Here is a 23,661-nt window from a genome sequence, read left to right as displayed (position 1 = left end):
TCGTAAATATGGAATTGTCCTGAATCGACCTTTGATCTTTAGCATATAAAATGTCGTGCAGTGTCGTGTCAAGCAGACCTCTCGCATCAAACAGGGTCTCAATTATGATGCCTGCTGTGTCTCATTTTGTCGAATAAAGAGACTGCTTCATATCTACCAGTACTTCTCGCTGGTGAATTTGTTCATGCAACAACAGTCAAGAGTGAGAGTTGTGTACAACTGGTGAGAATATTTGACAATGGATCCAGACCTTTGGTGTCTTTCCTCCTTCCTTTTCTCCAATGGTCCACTCTCCGTTCCAATCAGATTCCTCCTTCTTCAGCCCTTCACCTTTTCCACCTATCACCTCCCAGCTTCTCACTTTATTCCCCCTCCCTCACCCACCCTGTCACCTGGCTTCACCTATCACCTTTCTTCTCCTCCTCCTTATTCTGGTTTCTTTCTCCTTTCTTTCCAGTCCTGATGAAAGGTCTCGGCCTGAAACACTGACTCTTTATTCCCCTCCAGAGATGCTGCCTGACCTGCTGAGTTCCTCCAGCATTTGGTGTGTTTAACCCAGACACGAGTCCTAATCAAATTATGCTCCTTTTCACAACAACACATTCATTTAAAATCTTTAACACTAAGACTTACAGCAGTGGTGCTCCACACTACATGACCTCAAATACACAACGAGAAGTTTTGTTAAGGAGCATAGCAGAGAGAAATTCAGGAAGGCAGTTCTTGCCCTTCAAGCTAAAACTGGAATGGACATAGGTGAAATGATAAGAAGGCGCCATCCATCATTAATGACCTCTACCATCCAGACTTGCTCTCTTCTCATTTCTAACATCAGGGAGAAGGTACAAGACCCTGTCAGCACACACTCAACATTTGAGGGACAGCTTCTTCACCTCTACCATCAAATTTCTGAATGGTCCATGAACACAAAAAAACCACCTTATTATTTTTGCACTCTTTCTCCCAACTTATTATTTTATATACTGTATATCTCTTATTGTAACAGAGTATATTTTATGTATCACACTACTGCTCTCATAAGACAACAGATTTTGCAATATATGTCAGTGATTATAAACCTGATTCTGAAAACAAGGATGAGCATGGGGACAGAGTTGGAGGAGTGGGTGAGACCAGACTCAGAACAAGAGCAGTTACATTACAATCTAAGGGGAAAATGTGGTCATTCCTGGACATTGTATGGAGTTATTACACAATTTAAACTTAACAGTGACAGCACTGAAAATTGTGCCAGAGTGGAGTGTTTGTATGTCCATTGATAATGTTTCAAAAGCATTATGCAAAAAAACACTTCTCACAACAAGAGTTTAGCAAACTTCCAGCAGGTTACTTACTGTTACAGAGGTATGCCTCTCTGGTAGTAATGTTCTTGTTACACTGGTGACACGGTGGTGAGCCAAATGCTAAAATGGCAGTAAAGACATGTCCATTTGTAGTTTTCTTGTCCTTGTCTTTTACTTCCTTCTCTTTTGTTTTCTCTTTCTCCTAAAATGAAAGCGATCAATGATCAATGAGACTGGAATCAGAATTTCTACACTTAGTGGCCACTTTATTAGGTACACCTGCTTGTTAATGCAAATCTCTAATGAGCCAATTATGTGGCAGCAACTCAATGCATAAAAGCATACAGCCGTGTTCACAAGATTCAGTTGTTGTTTAGACCAAACATCAGAATAGGGAAGAAATGTGATCCAAGTGGCTTTGACTCTGGAATGATTGTTGGTGCCAGACAGAGTGGTTTGAGTATTTCAGAAACTGCTGATCTCCTGGGATTTTCTCACAGATTCTACAGTAAGGGTTCACAATATTTAGTATGCCATGGACCAATACCATTAAGCAAGGGGTCCGTGGACCACCATTTGGGACCCTGGTCTAGAGTATACAAAAAAAAGGTGAACAAAACAAAAAGCATCCAGTGAGCAGCAGTTCTGTGGGTGAAAATGCCTTGTTAATGAGAGAGAGGTCAGAGGAGAATGGCCAGACTGGTTCAAGCTGACAGGAAGGCGACAGTAACTCAAATAACCATGCGTTACAATAGCGGTGTACAGAAGAGTTTCTCTGAACGCACAATATATCAAACCTTGAAAACGGGCTGCAGCAGCAGAAGATCAGGGTACACTTTATTGCTACAAGAGGTGTCAAATGAGTGCATATCTTGCTGCGATAACTGTACCATGACATGCTTTGTCACTGTCACTATTAACTCTCATAATCAACCCTCGTATCAACAGGAATAAAACTGACAACTAACAATGTTTAAATAACCACCAGCCTCCTCAAAAGTTTCCAAAGTGTTTTCCATTTGTTCTCAGGATTTTTTCCAGGCCAGACTGAGCGATGATGGGAAGTGTCTTCTAAAACAGGGAATTAAAAGGCAAATACAAGAAATTCTGCTGATGCTATAAATCCAGAGGAACCACACAAAATGCTGGAGAAAGTCAGCAGGTCAGGTTGCATCTCTGGAATTGAGTAAACCTGAGGACCTGTGTCCTGATGAAGGCTCTCAGCCTGAAATGCGACTGTTTACTCCTTTCCATTAATGCCTCCTGACCTGCTGAGTTTCTCTAGCATTTTGTGTGTGTTGCTCAGGAAATGATGAGAGTTTTAGCATTTGTCCATCAGAGAGCTAAAGATCAGTTTTATTTGTCACATTTACTGAAACATGCAGTGAAATGTGCCACTCTGTGTCAATGACTAACAGAGTCCAAGGTCTGTGTGGGGAAGCCCCTGTGTGTCTCCACGCCTTCGGCGTTAAAATAGCATGCTCACAACTCACTAACCCTAACCATACATTTTTGGAATGTGGGAGGAAATGCGAGGAACCTGAGAAATCCCACGAGGTTATGGGGAGAATGTACAAACTCCTTACAGACAACAGCGGGAATTGAACCCTGATCACTAACTGTAAAGCAACTGTATTAACCGCTGTACTGCCGTGCCATCCCACTACTATATAAAGACTGACAAACAAGTGGTCACTGATACAAGTGTACTGGCTCTTAATGGTGGATTTAAACAAAATGACTGCTGGAAATCTAAACTTAAATCACCTTGAAAGAAAATTTTACAAAAGAACAAGTGTTGGAAGGGGTTTTAATTCAAACTCTTGATAGGAAGAGTTTCAGGCTAGGCTTTGGATTGTCAATTCAGAACAAGAAACACACATGACCAAGTACATTGACCTTTCTATAATGCCACAGGATCACATAGGACGATTTAGAGCTAATGACATAATCTTGAATCATTGTCAGTATTACAATGAAGGTAAAACAGTAGCCACTGTGAACACAGCAAACTCCCATGCACAGTTATATTTTAATGGCAGATTAAGATTTGTTTGTGAGTCTTTCGGCATAGGTGCAGTACAAGGACCTGTGTGCTTAACCCCCTACTCTACTCACTTTATACATATGACTGCGAGACTAAGCACATCTCCAATGCCATATTTAAGTTTTCTGGTGATACCACTGTTATTGGCCAGATCAAAGATAGTGACGAATCAGCATAAAGGAGGGAGATTGCGGCTGAGGGCTGCCACAACATCACTCTCTCACTCAATGCCAGCAAGACCAAGTAGGAGCTGATTGTTCAATTCAGCAGGAGGAAACCTGAGGTCCATGAGTCAGTGGTCCATGAGGTGGAGAGGATTAGCAATTCTAAATTCATGGTGTTATTACTTCAGAGGATCTGGCCTGGGCCAGCCCAGCACGCAAGTGGAACTTGAAGAGAGCACAGAGGTGCCTGTATTTACTCAGAAATCTGTGAAGTTTCGGCATGACATCTAAACCTGACAAACTTCTATAGATGTGTGGTGGAGAGTATTTGAACTGGTTGCATCGTAGCCTGTTCAATGTTCTTGAACAGAAAATCCTATAAAAAGTACTGGATACAGGCCTCGCCATCACTGAGCACATCTACATGGAGAGCTGTCACAGGAAAGCTGCATCCATCAACAAGAACTCTCGCCACACCGAAAATGTTCTCTTCTCACTGCTGCCATCAGGAAGGTAGCACAGGAGCCTCAGGACCCACACCACCAAGTTCTCACCCATCTACCATCGGGCTCTTGAACCAGACGGGATAACTTCACTCGTCCCATCATTCAACTGTCCCCACAGTCTATGGACTCACTTTGAAGGACTCTCATCTCACAATCTCGATATTTATTATTTATTTATTTATTATCATTTCTTTTGTATTTGCATAGTTTGTTGACTTTTGCAAGTTGGTTTTTGTCCATCCTATTGGGGTATGATCTTTCGTTGTTTCTATTATGTATGCCTGCAAGAAAATGCATCTCAGGGTTGTATATGGTGACATAATTGAACTTTGATAATAAATTTACTCGGAACTTCATTTGTATGTAGTTTTTCATTGATTCTATTGTATTTCTTTGTTCTACTGTGAATGCCTGCAATAAAATGAATCACAAGGTACTTTGATAGTACATTTACTTTGACTTTAGCTCAGGCTGAGTGTTTCAGTTTTGAGGCCTTGTGTAGGACACATACAAACAGAAGCAAGCAGAATTACTTAACAGTTTCACATTTATTTTTCTCAATTTACTGATTCTGAAACTAAAAACGTTGAATTGGTCGCCAGCAAGGTAATCCTTAAAGCCAACTAGTTTCAACCTTTGGGTTCCTCATCATATCACCCTCAGTAATTCCAGTTAAGGGTATCACTGTATTTAACCAGTAACTCACTGGTTAGCAAGAAATGCTGAGAGAGAAATCAAAGGTAATCTCACATTTCTTATGGGCAGGTTCTCAAATATGTATGAGTATGCAGTTCAAAGCAGTTACATGTACACAGATAACACATGCCCACACAACCATTAGACATATGAGCAGAATTAGGCCACTCAGCCCATCTAGTCTGCTCCACTATTCAATCATGATCCCTCTTAGCTGCATTCTCCTTGTAACCTTTTAATGCTCTACTAATTAAGAACCTATCAAACCCCAGTTTAAATTTTCCCAATGACTTGGCTGTCCGTGCAATGAATTCTACAGACTCGTCATCCTCTGGTGAAAGAAATTCCACCTCATCTCTGATCTAAAGGGATATTCTTCTATGCTGAGGCTATGCCCTCTGGTCCTAGACTATTGGAAACATCCTCTCCACATCTACTCCATCTAGACCTTTTAATATTCAGTAAGTTTCAATGAGATCTTCCATCCCCCACCCATCATTCTTCTAAACTCCATCGACTGCAGGCCCAGAGCCATCAAATGTTCCTCATACATTAACCTTTTCATTCTGGGAATCATTCTTGTAGACCTTCTCTGAACCCTTTCCAACGCCAGCACATCCTGTCTCTGTTTTTCTGGATTTAAAATGGCCCACTCTCATTTAGTGATCCCTCCTCACTCGTGTCCTTCTGTGGCCAAATTCTCCTTCTCTGATGGAGGCATCTTCCTGTGAATGCCTCCAAATTGCTTCTTATAGACCAGCCATCCTTAATCCTCTTTCCGTCTAACTGACACAATTCTAAGTCTGACAACTTGCTCTTTGAGTCTCCACTCACCCCTTCAACATCTTCCAATTTCACTGGTGGTCAGGAATACAGCCACAGGAGGAAATTTAACCCTTATGTTTGTTACTCATTATGATTCTGAGCTAACCACACACATCTTTTTCCCCATGTTAGTTAATTATTTCTAATTTCCTGATCAATTATTGCCTGTGAGGGAGAGATTCTGTTTTCTTCCACTATCATGTGTAGAACTGTTTCCTAACTTCACTCTTCAGGGCCAGGTGCAGAATGTACCGTCCAGTCACAGACTTTCCAACCAGCAGAAATAGATCTGTTCTACACAAGTAGTCATAGTCATACTTTATTAAGCCCAGGGGAAATTGGTTTTCGTTACAGTAGCTTGCCTTGGTATCCTGAAAACTTCAACCAAAGCCCCATTAAGTGATTTGTAAGATTGAAAAGATTAGCTTTATTTATCAAATGCACACAAAAACACACAGCAAAGTGTGTTGTTTGCATCAACAACCAACACAGTCTGAGTATGTGCTGGGGGCAGCTTGCAAGTATCATCATATCTCTGATGCCAACATAGCACGCCAACAACTCAGTAAGCCTAACTCACATCTCTGTTTGGAATACAGGAGGAAACCACAGCACTCGGAGGAAACCCACGCAGTTACGGGGAGAAAGTACAAACTCTTTAGAAACAGTGGGGGGGGGGGATTGAACATTGTGTTTTTGACTGCTGGAGCTGTAAAACGTTGTTATAACTGCTATACTACCCTGCTGTCTGTTTAAGTCTTATTACTCATTTCTTCTCTGAGGATCGTCCCTTTGTCGTGATGAAGAGGCCTGAAAATTCCTGACATCCCGAGAGTGATGCTGTCCGGAGATTAGCTCCTGGTAGTCACCCATGGTGGTAAGGTCAAAGGGGAGGATCCAGACAAACAGTGATCCAACCAAAACCTCAACGATGGAGCTAGCAGAAGATGATGACACATCACAACAGCAGTGAAGGCAGAGGAAGGCTGTAGCAGAGAAGGGTTCCCAGTCATCTTGCATTCCGTGCCACTTGACCCTGACCCCGATCTGTCAAGGACCAGGTAGTGGCCGTTTGTGCATCAGTCTCTCCATAGTCACGGACAGGCATTCTCCATTGAGGGAATAACCCCCTGGGAGGCAACAATTATACCAATGCCTAAGAAAAATAATGTGGGCTGCCTTAATGACTATAGCACCCACATTGACAGTGATGAAATGCTCTGAGAGATTGGTCATGACTAGACTGAACACCTGCCTCAGAAAAGACCTGAAACCCGATGCATTTTTCCTATCGCCACAATAGGTCAACTGCAGACGCAATCTCAATGGCTCCAGACCACCTGGACAACACAAATACCTACGTCAGGATGCTGTTCATCAACTATAGCTCAGCATTTAATACCATCATTCTCACAACTTTGATTGAGAAGTTGCAGAACCTGAGCCTCTGTACCTCCCTCTGCAATTGGATCTTCTAATTCCTAACCGGAAGACCACAATCTGTGCAAATTGATGATAACATATCCTCCTCAATAACAATCAACACCGGCACACCTCAGGGGTGTGTGCTTAGCCCACTGCTCTACTCTCTATCTACACATGACTGTGTGGCTAGGCATACAGTAGCTCAAACACCATCTACAAATTTGCTGACAATACAACCATTGTTGGTAGAATCTCGGTGGTGATGAGAGGGCGTACAGGAGTGAGATATGCCAACTAGTGGAATGGTGCCGCAGCAACAACCTGGCACTCAACATCAGTAAGATGAAAGAGCTGATTGTGGACTTCAGGAAGGGTAAGATGAAGGAACAGATACCAATCCTCATAGAGAGATCAGAAGTGAAGAGAGTGAGCAGCTTCAAGTTCCTGGGTGTCAAGATCTCTGAGGATCTAACCTGGTCCCAACGTATCGATGTAGTTATAAATAAGGCAAGACGGCAGCTATACTTTATTAGGAGTTTGAAGAGATTTGGCATGTCAACAAATACACTCAAAAACTTCTATAGTTGTACCTTGGAGGGCATTCTGACAGGCATCTGTCTGGTATGGAGGGGCTACTGCACAGGACCGAAAGAAGCTGCAGAAGGTTGTAAATCTAGTCAGTTCCATCTTGGGTACTAGCCTACAGGGTACCCAAGACATCTTTAGGGAGCAGTGTCTCAGAAAGGCAGTGTCCGTTACTAAGGACCTCCAGCATCCAGGGCATGCCCTTTTCTCACTGTTACCATCAGGTAGGAGGTACAGAAGCCTGAAGGCACACACTCAGTGATTCAGGAACAGCTTCCTAAATGGACATTGAATCTTTGGACACTACCTCACTTTTGTAACAATATACAATATTTCTGTTTTTGCACATTTTTTAAATCTGTTCAATATACGTAATTGATTTACTTGTTTATTTATTATTATTTTATTCATTTTTTTTCTCTGCTAGATTATGTATTGCATTGAACTGCTGCTGATAAGTTAATGAATTTCACATCACACGCCGGTGATAATAAACCTGATTCTGATTCATACTCAATTCGAGTATGAATTACTATTATTACTCATTTACAGAAGACTCAGGCTTTAATCAGACTAGAAGTTCTAAGTAAACCTCAAGTTGCTTTTGTAGAACTCAGTGACTGCTGCAAGAGTTTTTATGAATTTTTAAAGCCCAGCTGAGGGGTGGGGAGAACTGATTTGAACTCTAGCTTGGTCATTGGTCTCACTGCACAAAGTTTTGATCGAATCCTTTTCGAATGAATCCACTGTGATATTTAGCCAAATTTGGCTCAGGGAATTCCAGTTCCAACTCCTAGCTTTTGTTGCGTTAATTGACCAAGGACAGCAGCCGTGAAACTGCAGTGTTCCGGAATGCAGGGAAATAATATTTACTAGGATTCCCGTATTCAGTCTTTTTTTTATCCACTGGAGATGGAAGAGATAACAGATGCTGAAATCCGGATCAAAAATGTGCTGTATGAGGATCTCCTGCTGAAGGATATCTTGAGGCTCTGCTCTACCTTACTATATGTGGATCTGCATATTTGCACAGTCAGCCCTATGGCTATCACGATTTATTTTCATCTATCTACCTTTACACTTTACACACTGAGCAATTAATCGTTGCCTGCAAAACTGTGATCACAGATGAACCAACCCTTTAACTGAACTTCCTGTCAATAATTCGCTTGCTGTAACCGTATATATTGGCTGTCACAGGTTGAAACTTTCATGCAAAACACTCTCCTTATAATGCGTGAAGGTGGATTTACTTGCAAAGTCAATCGAGGCATTAGACCTATACTAATTGTAGCAAGTTTAATAGCCATGCATGCGCCCACGTGAACACACACAGAGCAGCCGAATTTGGCCAGATAATCAAGTAAACAGATACAAACTACACGGTGAGGGTGACACAAGGGATATGGTCAACAGATTATCATCTGCTCTGCAACACATGGGAGAATCATAAGTGATGACAAATCAGCATAGGTTGGAAATCTGGATGAATGGTGCTACAACAACTTCTCACTTAATGTCAGCAAAATCAAAGAGCTGATTACCGACTAAAGGAGGTCCATCAGCCAGTCCTCCTTAGAGGAATGGAGGTAGAGAGGGTCAGTAACGTTGAATTCCTTGGTGTCAATATATCAGAGAATCTGTCCTGTCATTACAAAGAAGGCACGATAGTGCCACTACTTAGAAGTTTGCGTAGATTCGGCATGTCACCAAAAACTTCGACAAACTTCTCTGGATACACATCGGAGAGTACTCTAACTGGTTGCATCATGACCTGGTATGGAAACACCAATACCCAGGAACAGAAAAGACTACAGGAAGTAGAGGATGCAGCCCAGACCATCAGAGCCAAAGCACATTCCACTATAGAGCACAAGAAAGCAGCATCCATCATCGAGGACCCCAACAATCCAGGCCGTGCTCTCTTCTCACGACCACCATCGGCCAGGAGTTGCAGCTCTCACCCTACCAGGTTCAGAAAGAGTTATTACTCTACAACAATCAGGCTCCCGAACCGGTGTGGATCACTTCACTCATCACTATTCTGAACAGACTGTACGGTGATAGACTCACTTCCAAGGACTCTTTATTACTCATGTTCTCTGTTATTTTCAAAAATTTGCACAGGTTGTCTTCTTTTGCACACTAGGTGTCTAGCAGTCTTTGTGTCTGTTTATGTATAGTTTTGCAAAAAAAAAATCGATGGTATTTCTTTTTCCTGTAAATGCCTGCAAGAAAATGAATCTCTAGGTACCTTACAATACCTTGAAAAGTAAATTCACCCCCAACCCTTTGATCACATAAATTAGTACTACAAACAGTTACTTTGATCAATTTAACTGAGAACTTTAATTTGTGAATCACATGCTCCTTTTTTCACAGTAGAGCCCAAAAACAGGGAAAATTGTAAAGCATGAAAATCTAAAAAATCAAAAACTGAAATGTCAGCAGTTGAAGGGTATTCGTCCCCCTTTGCTCACTAGTTAGCTGAACCACCTCTCGCAGCTATTACAGCTAGTAGTCTTTTTCGATAAGTCTCTATTAGCTTTGCACAATGTGATAGAGCAAGATTTGCCAATTTCTCCTTGCAAAATTACTCAAGCTGTGCCAGGTTAGTTGCGTTTAGGATCAGGACTCTGAGTGGGCCACTCAAGGACATCGATTTTATTCATTTGAAGCCACACCATGCTTGCTCTGACAGTGTGCTTTGGGTCATTGTCCTGCTGAAAGACGAATTTCCTCCTCAGTTTAAGCTTTCTGGCAGAGGCTAGCGGATTTTTTTCCAGGATTTCTGTATTTAGCAGCATTCATCTTCTCATCAATCCGGACCAGATTTATTGTCCCTGTTGCTGTAAAGCATCCCCATAGTATATTTCCACTTCCAGCATACTTTACAGTCGGGATGGTGTTACCTGGTTGATGCGCAGCATTAGATTTACGCCACATGTACTGCTTGGTGTTGAGGCCAAGTTGTTCCACTTTAGTCTCATCTGACCACAAGACCTTCTTCCATGTCTTTACAGTATCTTCTAAGTGACACTCTGCAAAGTCTTTAAAGGCAAGGATATGCTTTCGTTTTCAGCCACGGCTTCTTCCTTGCCACTCTTCCATAAATACCCTTTTTCTGCAAGGTCTTAGAGATTGTAGAGCCATGAACATCATCTCCAGTTGCAGCCACTGACTTTTGCAGCTCACTCAGAATGACTGCTGGCACTACAGCAGTCTCACTTCAAGTGCCATTCTTCTCTGGTAACTAAATTTAGAGGGACAGTGACCTAGACAGTGTGGCTGTGGTTTCATATTATTTCTACTTTTTCACGATGGAATGCACTGAGTTCCGAGGTATGTTCAGTGCCTTTGAGATGGTCTTATACCCTTCCCCAGATATGTGCTTCCTTATTATCATTTCCCTGACTTGCCTTGAATGTTCTTTTGTCTTCATTTCATTTAGACTGTTGAAAATCCATCACATACTGTTGGACCTTATAGAGATAGGGGGTGTCCTCCAACTTTCCCCATCAACAAATTTGGTGAGTTGGTAAGGTAATAGACAGTATTGCACCTGAGGAAAGTTAGAGGAAGGGATGAATACCTTTTCAACCTCAATTTTGTTTTTTGATTTTTAGTAAATGGTTGACAGCTTTTGGAATTTTCCTTCTGATTTGACATGATGCACAATGTTTTGTAGATGAACTGAAAAATCCTACTTTAATATATTTTAGATTTAGAAAATGAGACAGAAAACGTGAAAAATTGTTGTGGAGGCGGGAAGTGCTGAATACTCTTTCAAGGCAATGTACAGGTATAGAAGCCTTGATAATAAATGTACTTTGAACTTTGATTTGGGAGTTCGCTCACTTCATGTAAAAGATACAGGCCTTTGGGCTTATTGAGTCTGTGCTGACTATCAACCACCCATTTATACCAATCCCATATTTTGGTCTTCCAAATTCTCATCAGTTCCAACCCCATTCTACCACTCACCTACAATCAAGGGAGAATTCACAGTTGCCGTTCACCTTTTGGAATGCTGGAGGAAACTGAAGCTCTGGAGGAAGCCCAGGGGGAACACGAAAACTCCACACAGACAGGTGAGCCAGTCAGGATTTTTACCAGGGTCTGTGATGTGGTGAGGCAGCTGTTCTGTTCATTCTAGCTGTGCCAATCTAAGTACTTGTGGGTTCAGATTCACTCCTGAGATCTGACAAAGTTGAAACTTTACCACCTTACTGATTTTTGGATGATCTATTAAATTAAGATCACGTCCTCCCTCTCAGGTGGACTGAAAACTACCTCATTGCATCACAACAAAGAGCAGAGGCGCTCTGCTCTGATACTTCTCTGTCAACTGATGTCATGAGGAAAGGTTTGCAGTTGGATTTACACTACTCTTCTATTGGAACAAATAGATGGCAGCATTTCCTACATGACAATAGCTATCTCGTGAAAATTACCTCAGTGACTGTGAAGGACAATGCAAAAGGCACCACAGAACTGTGCCTGTCGCTCTGCCTTCAAACTGATAAACAGCATATGCACATGCCTACACAGATGCCACATGCACACACAGATACATATACAGCTAGCATATACTGGCCATCTCTGACAACTCCCAAAGCTTGGTTAAAATTCAAGTACCGTACTGGATCCAGAGTAAAAGAGGAAACATCGCAAATACTTGGCAGCTCAGACAGTGCTTGCTTAAGTTAACAGTTCTGATGAAGGGCCTCGGCCCAAAACGTCACTGTTTATTCCTCTCTGACCGGCTGAGTTCCTCCAGCATTTTGTGTGTGTTGATAGATCTGGTTGGAGACCCTTCAGCAGAACAGACTGATGTAGGGTCATTGACCTGAAATGGTAACTCAGGTGGTGCCTGACCTGATTCTTTTTCTGCTTATAAATTTTGGACATACAAGATTGGCAGTTTTCTGCTCCCAAAGTGTAGCCACTAGGTCCCCAACTCTAAAAAAAAACAATGAACCAGGTGGATTACACTCGTGGGTCACCTATGTTAGAATTTCCTTTGCTTTGATATTCCAGATTTATTTAAGTAGTTGTATGTAAATACCTCAGATGAGATTTGAACTTATAGGACAGTAGGTAAATAGGTTGGCACAACATTGTGGCCTGAATGGTTTGTACTGTGCTGTAGTTCAGTGTTCTACATTTTGTTGTGACAAATCACCGGCTGCCTGTCCTTTGTCACCTTGTTTGTTCCATTATGGTTATCTGGTATAGTCTGCCATGGGGAACCCAGCTCCCAGTTTACCGATATGACCCAATGTAATGAAACAACCTTCTCATTGAAGGCAGCAAGCTTCACTCGCACCATGATAAAGCACCATCACCACCCAGAAGTCAACTAGAAGTAAGTATACAGTACTGTGAAAAAATCTAGCGCATGCATATAGCTGGAGTGCCTAAGGCTTTTGCACAGTAATGTATTTATGAACGTGGAGCAGAGGGCAAGTTTGTAAATCTGTTGGGAGCAAAGGATGTTGGAAATGGTGAGGGTCGAACACTGAGGGACGGGTGTGGGACAGGTGGCAGAGAAGGAATGTCAGAGGCAGGGATTTGGCGCGGGTGCAGATACACCCAGCCCTGATACACCAGATATGGCAATTTGATTCCAACAATTGGTTTATTGATCATTACAGAATGTCATTCTGGTGCTTCCCACTCCCTCTCCTCCGCCTACCCCTTTTCCAAACCCTGGTTCCTCTCTCCCTGCCCCACTTCCCACTCTCAGTCCACAACAGAGACCCATATCAGAATCAGGTTTATCATCCCTCCCATATATCATGAAATTTGCTTTTTTTGCAACAGCAGTACAATGCAATACATTAAATTACTACAGTACTGTGCAAAAGTGTTAGGTACCCTAGCTAAATTTATGCACTTAAGACTTTTGTACGGTACTATAGATAGTAAATACTACGGTTCTAATGGATGTAGATGAACAGAGGGACGCTGGGGCTCCGTGAATATGGGAATACAGTTAGAGAGTAAACAAGGCATGTGGCATACGTGTTTTCATAGAATATAGAAACTGAGATGTTATGTTGCAACTTTACATAACTGGTTACATCAAACTTGGAGTGTTATGTGTAGTTCTGGTCACCTCAGATATAGCTGTGCTGGAGAGAGTGCGGAACGGACTCACCAGGCTGTTGCCTGGATTTGCAAACTCCACTTGTGGGAAGGATTGGGTAGCCTGGGCTTGTTTTCTCTTGAATGAAAGGAAGCTGAGGGGTGTCCTTATAAAGGTGTATAAAATAAAAATGCATAGTTTGGGTAAACACAAAGAGATTCTGCAGAAGCTGGAAAAGCAGAACAAAACACTGGAGGAACTGTCAGGCAGGCAATGGTGATTGGATGGACGGTCAGTTTCTTTTCCTGTGATAGGATATCAAAAAACAAGAGGGCACAGGCTTAAGGTAAGAAGTTGGAATTTTATGAGGTACTTGAGGGAAAATATTTTTCTTCCACAGAGATATTGCTATCTGGAACCCACTGCAAGAATGCTGGTGAACCAGAGACAATCAATGTTTATGAGACATTTAGGCAACATTTAAATGGATAAGACATAGAAAGATAGAGATCGAATGTGGGTGAATAGGCATGATTGTGATGGGCCAAAGAGCACAACTATGGTTGTTCGATTCAAAGATGTTAGAGTGCTTGGGAGCTTCAGGTGCCTGAGAATGTCTTTGACATTAAACATTTTTGAATGTTCGTCAATGAATCAAAAATGTATTATCTTGCACATTTACCACTCTAACAAGCATTTTTGCACATCAGGAGTTAAATCCAAGTTAAGTGGTATAATCAATAGCCAATAATTAATCCAAGTTAAATAATATAACCAAAATACCAAAAGTATAACACAATTTCCTGATAGAAATATCTAAAGCTCTGAGAGGCATTGAGTTGACTGCTGCCAGGGTGTTAGTGGTGACAAATACGACAGAGGCCTTTCGCAAGCATAAACGTGCACTGAGAATGGACATTGTGCAGTGTAGTTAGGAATTTAATTACTCATTCGATTAGTTCATCATAACATCATGGGCCGAAGGGCCTGTTTCTGTGTTGTACTGTTCTATGTTTAAATAGAACCCAGGAGTTAAGGTCTTTCCTACATGGGAGGGTACTGCAGTGCTTGAAGGTTTAACCCAGCAGAAACTCAGCTGCACATTTCCCAACACTCCTACACAAAGTGCAGGAGGAACTCAGCAGGTCAGGCAGCATCTATGGAAGGAAATAAACAGTCGATGTTTCAGGCTGACACTCTTTGTCAGGTCTGGTTGAGATTTCCTCACTGCATCTGGAATACTGTGTGACACTTTGAACCACGTAGGAGGTTCAGGGTGTCCTGTTTTGGAAGCTGGCCGGTGGAACCACGACACTTGGAGGCCGTACAATGCAGCAGGGACTGAGAGCCAGCACAAGCAACGAACTCATTCTGACACTGCCCATCAGCAGTGCACAATTTAAAGTTCAGCCAAGCGCCACCATAACCACAAAGTGTTAAGAGACAAAGATTGTGTTAAGAGACAAAGATTGTGTTAAGAATTACAAGTTGCATTCTGCCTTGCTACTTCGCTTTCCAGTGGCAATAAGGCACAAATTATACAGCAAGAATTCAGCATCTCATTCTGACCCAAACCTCGATAATATATCTCGGCACAACAGGGACCATGGAAAGACCACTTTTCCCTGCCTGTCACTCTGAATATTGTTGTTTTACATCATTACATACTCATAACAAGACAATTACTGCTTCACAAGTAAATGCTTGCTTATTTGATCTAAGGGTATGTATGATTTCCTCAGACCGTTGTACTCAGTGTAAAATTATACAAGGTCTGATCTTTATGTAAAGACTAACGCACTGCAGATCCAGTTAGACGGGTACTTTTAGTTTGTTACTACAGAAACTTCCATTTACATAAACCTCACTGAACACTTTTAACCATCTTTGAGGAACAGAAACAAAACCATATGTAAAAGATAGTTTTAAGAGAACACAGGCACACTGAAATATTAGACGCTAAGTCTGAAGATGTAAGACTATTACAACACAGAATATAAACAGGAAACCAAGCAACGGCAGCCAGCATGAAGACGTTTACAGACAAGAACATTTAAACTTCTGTCTCCAAACTGACACGGCAACAAATCAACCACTGCTCCGAATCAACCGTTCACCTACCATCTTGAAAGGACTCATCTGTGGAAAAGACAGTCTCATCCACGACATAATTAGGATCAGGAGAAATCTTCTTTCAACATGCTGGTTGCAAAAGAGAAATGGGCTGGCTGTCTCGATTTGCCATGACGTGCTTCTCAGTCAGAGGAAGTTGGGGTTGAGAGGGGGAGGCCGCCTTTTTGGGCTCACATAGTAAATTGTTTAGAAGCATTAAGCCAAATCAAATATTCCTGCACTCATTACGACCTAAAGCATTTTTGGTGCCTTCATAATGATTCTTCCAAGCAGATAAATTACTGCACATCCTTCATTTCGAATGAAATTAAATTTATAACTCCGCAAAACACGCTTGTTTGATAAATGTGCAATTCCCTTTTGTTTAGAAGGGCATTTTTCAATGCAGCTTGTTAAATAGCTATGATGACTGAATAAGAAGAAAGATGCACTTTCAGTGATAGAAACAAGTTCAAGTGCCCCCAGAGCATCCTATTTGATTGGCATCGCGCCCCCCACCCTGGATATCCCCCTGCCATCTGCCCCCCCACCCCGTGGCGTAGTGGTCAGCACAACGCTTTACAGTACCAGCGACCCGGGTTCAATTCCCGCCATCGCCTGTAAGGAGTTTGTACGTTCTTCCCGTGACCGCATGGGTTTCCTCCAGGAGCCCCGGTTTCCTCCCACAGTCCAAAGATGTACTGGTTGGTAGGTTAATTGGACGTTGTAAATGACCCTGTGATTAGGCTAGGATTAAATCAGCAGTTACTGGGTGGCGTGGCTCGAGGGGCTGGCGGGGGGGGGGGGCCTGGTCCACACTGTATCTCAATAAACAATAAAAACTTATTCACCCAGGCCACTCTGGCAGGAGCTGGCAAACAGCAACCTCTCCCAATAATGAGGACGTGGATCTCCTCCACCACTGAGGAGGACCTGCAGATGGTGTCATCATCACTACCTACACGTTCCCCTCCAAGCTGCCCACCATCCTGATTTGTAAATGTTTACCCTTTCCTTCATCATCACTGGGTATAATAAGGCCTCCCTGACAGTATTATAGGAGGACTGCCGAGGTTCAAGGTGGCACCTTGCCACCAGCTCCTCGAGGATGAACAGGGAAATTGGGTTTCGTCACAGTTGCATCAACCAAGAATACAGATAGATATAGCAATATAAAACTAAAAATAATTAAATAATAATATGTAAATTATGCCAGGAAATAAGTCCAGGACCAGCCTATTGTCTCAGGGTGTCTGACCCTCCAAGGGAGGAGTTGTAAAGTTTGATGGCCACAGGCAGGAATGACTTCCTATGACGCTCTGTGTTGTATCTCGGTGGAATGAGTCTCTGGCTGAATGTACTCCTGTGCCCAACCAGTACATTATGTGGTGGATGGGAGACATTGTCCAAGATGGCATGCAACTTGGACAGCATCCTCTTTTCAGACACCACCGTGAGAGAGTCCAGTTCTATCCCCATAACATCACTGGCCTTACGAATGAGTTTGTTGATTCTGTTGGTGTCTGCTATCCTCAGCCTGCTGTCCCAGCACACAACAGCAAACATGATAGCACTGGCCACCACAGACTCGTAGAACATTCTCAGCATCGTCCGACAGATGTTAAAGGACCTCAGTCTCCTCAGGATATAGAGATGGCTCTGACCCTTGTAGACAGCCTCAGTGTTCTTTGAGCAGTCCAGCTTATTGTCAATTTGTATCCCCAGGTATTTGTAATCCTCCACCATGTCCACACTGACCCCCTGGATGGAAACAGGGGTCACCGGTGCCTTAGCCCTCGTCAGGTCTACCACCAGCTCCTTAGTCTTTTTCACATTAAGCTGCAGCTAATTCTGCTCACACCATGTGACAAAGTTTCCTACCGTAGCCCTATACTCAGCCTCATATCTCTTGCTGATGCATCCAACTATGGCAGAGTCATCAGAAAACTTCTGAAGATGGCAAGACTCTGTGATTGGGGGCATTTGACAACTAGGCAACCACTGAATAGTTTTATAACACAGGGTTAAGACTTTAAGACATTCCTGAAAGCTGTTGGTAGAGCTCAGCACATCAAAGAAACCAGCTTCAGGAAGGGTAAGACAAGTGAGCATGAACCAATCCTCATAGAGGAATCAGAAGTGGGGAGAGAGAGAGAGAGAGAGAGAGAGAGAGAGAGAGAGAGAGAGAGAGAGAGAGAGAGAGAGATAGAGAGAGAGATAGAGAGAGAGATAGATAGAGAGATAGATAGAGAGATAGATAGAGAGATAGATAGAGAGATAGATAGAGAGATAGAGAGAGAGAGATAGAGAGAGAGATAGAGATAGAGAGAGAGATAGAGATAGAGAGAGAGATAGAGAGAGATAGAGAGAGAGATAGAGAGAGAGAGAGATAAAGAGAGAGAGAGAGAGAGAGAGAGATAGAGAGAGAGATAGAGAGAGATAGAGAGAGATAGAGAGAGATAGAGAGATAGAGAGAGAGAGATAGAGAGAGAGAGATAGAGAGATAGAGAGAGAGATAGATAGAGAGATAGAGATAGAGAGAGAGATAGATAGAGATAGAGATAGAGATAGAGATAGAGATAGAGAGAGAGATAGAGAGAGAGATAGAGAGAGAGAGAGAGAGAGAGAGAGAGAGAGGTAGATAGATAGATAGATATTTCAAATTCCTATGTGTCAAGATTACTAAACATCTAACCTGGTCCCAACATATTGATGCAGCGATAAATCAGGCAAGACAGTGGCTATAGCTCATTAGGAGTTTGAAGAGATCTGATTTGTCACCCAAACCACTCAAACTACTATAGATGTAACGTGGACAGTATTCTGACAGGCTGCATCACGGTCTGGTATGGGGGTGGGGGGCTACTACAGAAGACCAAACAAAGCTATAAGGCTGTAAAATTAGTCGGCTCCATCTTGGGCACTAGCCTCTGTAGTATCCAAGACATCTCCAAGGAGCGGTGCCACAGAAAGGCAACATCCACTATTAAGGACCCCCATCACCCAGGGCATGCCCTCTTCTCATTGTTACCATCAGGAAGGAGGTACAGATTGCTGAAGGCACACACTCAGCGATTCAGGAACAGCTTCTTCCCCTCTGCCACACAATTCCTAAATGGACGTTGAACCCATGAACACTACCCCACTTTTAAAAAAATACATTATTTCTGTTTTTGCACTATTTTTAATCTACTTAATATAAATATATACACTTAATCTTTTTTATTGATTTACTTATTTTTTTCTTTCAATATTTATCATCTATTGCATTTAATGCTGCTGCTAAGTTAATAAATTTCATGACACATGCTGGTGATAATAAACCTGATTCTGATTCAAAGGTTCATTTATTATCATCAAAGCATCTCTGCCTATACCTCTTGCTACCTCAGTAGAGCAGCCAGCATAATTAAAGCCCCCAGTCACCTTGCCAACTGTCTCTTCTCCCCTCTCCCACAGGCAAAAGCACTCACCAACAGGTGCAAGGACAGGTTCTACCCTGCTGCAATGAGACGAAGTTCCCTAGAATGATAAAACAAACTCAACCGCCCAATATACCTCGTTATGATCTTTCACCTTGTTGTCTACCTACGTGGCACTTTCTTCTAGCTGTTACACTTTATTGTTATTGTTTTACCTTGTTCTGCCTCCCTCTGATCTCCATCCTCCTTCCCTTTCTTCCATGTCCTCACTCCTCTCCTCTCACCACCCAGCTTCTCATTTCATCCTCTATACTGCAATCATGCACCTCCCACCTCAACTCGTTTCACCTACCACTTACCATCATGCACTCCTCCTCTTCTCACCACCTTCTCATTCTGGCTTCCAGTACTGATGCGTGGACTCAGCCCGAAATGTTACCGTTTATTCTCCTCCATAGATGCTGCCTGACCTGCTGAGTTCCTCCAGCATTTCCCGTATGTTGCTGGCCGTTTCCAGCCGCAAACAGGAGAAAATCTGCAGATGCTGGAAATCCAAGCAACACACACACACACACACACAAAATGCTAGAGGAACTCAGCAGGCCAGGCAGCATCGATGGAAAAGAGTACAGTCGACATTTTGTGCCGAGCCCTGCAGCAGGGTCTTGGCCTGAAACGTCGACTGTACTCCTTTCCATAGATGCAAACACGAGGAAATCTGCAGATGCTGGAAATTCAAGCAACACACACAAAATGCTGGTGGAACGCGGCAGGCCAGGCAGTATCTATAGGAAGAGGCACAGTCGACGTTTCGGGCCAAGACCCTTCATCAGGACTTTTCATAGATGCTGGGTTCTTTCAACATTTTGTGTGTGTTGACTCTATCATGTGCTTGTTTTCCTATCAGAGTGCCAGCGTCTGCATTTATTTTTATTATTTTCATGGTCCGAGCTTCTTAAGAAATACTGAAGAGTAAACAGAATCATCCATTGTCGGGATTGACTTATAGGGAAAGATTGAATAGGTTAGGACTTTATTCCTTGGAACCTAGAAGATTGAGGGGAAATTTGATTGAGGTACACAAAGTTATGAGGGGTATAGATAGGGTAAACGCAAGCAGGTTTTTTTTCCATTGAGGTTGGATGGGACTACAACTGGAGGTGATAGGCTAAAGGCGAAAGGTGAAAAGTTTAAGGGGAACACAAGGGGAATCTTCTTCACTCAGAGGGTTGTGAGAGTATGGAACAAGCTGTCTGCACAAGTGGTGTACAAGCTTGATATTAGTAGTTTGGGTAGGTCCATGGATGGGAGGGGTAAGGAGGGCTATGGTCCTGGTGCAGGGCCAATGGCAACAGGCATATTAAATGCTTCAGCATAGACTAGATGGACCGAAGGACCAGTTTTCTGTGCTGTACTTTTTTGTTACTCTTTGACACTATTCCATGTAATCCTGGAGGGGAAACCACATCAGCTCCACAGGTTCTCAGTGAGTGATGTGAAGCAACCCAAGAACTATGAATCATTCATGGGAAAAACTGATTTTCATTCACAGTCATACAATTATAGAAAGAGACCTTTTGGTCCAAATTGACCAAGGCACCTAGCTCTGCAAGTCCTATGCTCCTGCATTTGGCCCACATCCTTCTAAATCAGGGGCTCCCAAACTGGGTCCACAGACCCCTTGCTTAAAGGTCCAAGGCATAAAAATAAGTTTGGGAACCCCTGCTCTAAACCTTTCCTGTCCATGAACCTGTCCAAATGCCTTTTACATGGTGTAATTTTATCTACCTTCACCACTTCCCTGTCAGCTTGTTCCATGAACCTTTTCCCACCACGTGTGAAAAATTTAATGGGAATACATTATCACGAGAGGAAGGGTAAACTTGGATTGGTTTTTCTGGAGTGCTGGAGGCTGAGGGGTTATCTGACAGAGGTTTATATGATTACGAGAACCACAGATAGAGTGGACAGAGTGTATCTGTTTCCCAGTGTTGAAATGTCTAGTACCAGAGGGCATACATTGAAGATGAGCGGGGGTCAGTTTAAGGGGGATGTGAGGGGCAAGTTTTCTTACTCAGAGAATGGTGGATGCCTGGAATGCGCTGCCTGATACCGTGGTAGAGGCAAATAAATTAGAGGCTTTTAAGAGATGTTTGGATAGGCACATGGATATAAGGAAGATGGAGGGATATGGACATGGTGTAGGTAGGAGGGATCAGTGTTTGGGTGGTTTTAATTTGCATTTTAGCTGGTTTGAACAACATTGTGGGCTGAATGGCCTGTTCCTGGGCTATACCCTTTTATGTTCTAACCCTCAAGTACCCTTTACGTCTTATCCCTCTCACCTTCAGCTGGCGTGATATGATTAAATTCTTGGCTAGAAGAAGATACAGTAACATATGGATTCCTCAAAGTCACCTACGGCCCCTGAATTATTGCAAATGCTTGCTTGGGAGGCAAAGACACACACAGCAAGATTCCAAGAACAGCAAATGCACGAATACCAAAGTAGTCTGCTTTAGTTCTTATTTCAGGAATGCTAAAACTTCCTCTCTCGATGGGATCACAGGTTCCTCTGAAGTCTACGTGAACAGAGAGCAGATGCTGGAAGTCTGAATTAAACCAGAAAAAGCCCGGAAAGGATGAATGTAGAGAGGATGTTTCCATTAGTAGAAGAGTCCAGGTTCCAAAGGCACAGCTCAGAGAATTCCCTTTAAGACTGAAATGACGAACTGAATCATACAATATTGAAGGTGGTGCAGGACAAAGACACCTCGGAAAATAACATATATAAAATGCAACATAGAAGAAAAAACTGCACAGCACAGAAAACCGGTCCTTCAGTCCATCTAGTCTATGCTGAAGCATTTAATATGCCTGTTGCCATAGACCTACACCAGGACCATAGCCCTCCTTACCCCTCCCATTCATGGACCTACCCAAACTACTAATAATAAGCTTGTATGCACCACTTCTGCAGACAGCTTGTTCCATACTCTCAAACCCTCTGAGTGAAGAAGTTATCCCGTGTGTTCCCCCTTAAACTTTTCACCTTTCACCCTTAACCTATGACCTCCAGTTGTAGTCCCACCCAACCTCAGTGGAGAAGAACCTGCTTGCATTTACCATAACTGAAAGGGCTCTTCACTATCCTGTAACAATTACATTAGAATTATTATTCTATGCTTTCAATCAGTGAAAGTTCAAAATTCAAAGCAAATTTATTATCAAAGTGTGTATAGGTCACCATATACTACCTTGAAGTTCATTTTCTTGGAGGTATCCACAGTAGAATGGAGAAATACAATATAATCAATGAAAAACTACACACAAGGGCGTGTAAGTAGAAACCGCTGCTATATTGGCTTGAAGTCAATACAATGGGTATTCTATTTGCATGAGTTAATTAGTTATCAGCTCCATGTTAAAATGCAACACCTATTCAAACAGTCAAACACAGAAGTGATTTATTAAGTCAACAGTTAATTATCAAACAACAAATCTATAGAATGTTGGTTCTGATTACAAAGTGTAAGTCACGGTATAAACACAAGCAGCTCTGAAAACCAAATGATTTGGCCGACTGATGAACCTTCTCCAGCACCTCTACAACTTCTTAGTAGACACTGGTCTTCCTGCCACCTGAGGGTGTTGCTTTACCCCCTGGATCGTTTGCATCCTGGGACATTGTTACCCTGTATTAACGGCATTCTTATTAGTTTGCTGCTCTTGTTCTTAATGACGCAGAGGTCAAAGGAAGTTACCTCAGAGTCAAAGGGTAACACAGCACAGAAACAGGCCTTCAGCCCATGCCAACCTAATTGCTCATCCATGCTGGTCCCACTTGCCCCATATCCTCCTAAATATTTTCTATCCATGTGGTTGCCCAACCGTCTTTTAAAAGTTGCTATTGGACCTGTCTCACTTCCTCTTGCAGCTCTTTCTACATCTGTACCACATTCTGTGTAAAGTTGTCCTTCAAGTTGGTATTAAAACTTACAGCTCTCAACTTAAATCTGGTTCTTGACTCCCCACACTTTGAAAAGGACAATGCATTCACCCTATCTGTGCCCCTCATTCACTTCTACAAGATCCAGCAATAAAACCCTAGCCAGGCCAACCACTCCCTTGTCTCAAGTCTTGGAAACAACCAAATAAATCTTTACTGCACTCAGGAAAGTTTTCCAGCTTAATAACTTATTTCCTGTACAAGGTGACCAAAACTGACACAATACGCCAAATGTGGCCTCACGAACATCTTGGATAACTTCAGCTTAACTGCAACATCTGGCAAGACCAGTGACCAACAACAACATCTTGCAGACAGCTTACGAAACTACTGGATACTCTTCTTCTAAATATATTTCTCCTTTTTCTTCCAAACTGGGATCAATTGTGGCTGCAAGAATGCAATTTTTGGACTGACTGAACGATTTGGTGCTCCTATGATCCCCTGGGGGATTTGGTGTGGAGTGCAGTTATGG

General features: G+C 42.6%; 1 protein-coding gene across 7 annotated transcripts in view; it reads right to left on the bottom strand.

The window, feature by feature from the left end:
* The window catches only part of LOC134355758 (A-kinase anchor protein 13-like), a 557,767-nt gene that overhangs the window by 112,581 nt on the left and 421,525 nt on the right, over positions 1-23,661 (bottom strand). For all 7 annotated transcript variants that reach the window (XM_063066124.1, XM_063066122.1, XM_063066127.1 and 4 more), the window contains one exon: positions 1,356-1,506. In XM_063066124.1, coding sequence (XP_062922194.1) covers positions 1,356-1,506 — 151 coding nt within the window. The remainder of the gene's footprint in view (positions 1-1,355; positions 1,507-23,661) is intronic.

The sequence above is a fragment of the Mobula hypostoma genome, chromosome 13 (assembly GCF_963921235.1).
Source record: "Mobula hypostoma chromosome 13, sMobHyp1.1, whole genome shotgun sequence".
NCBI lineage: Eukaryota > Metazoa > Chordata > Chondrichthyes > Myliobatiformes > Myliobatidae > Mobula > Mobula hypostoma.
The sequence above is the reverse complement of the archived record's forward strand: the minus strand, read 5'-3'. Positions and strand labels throughout refer to the sequence as shown.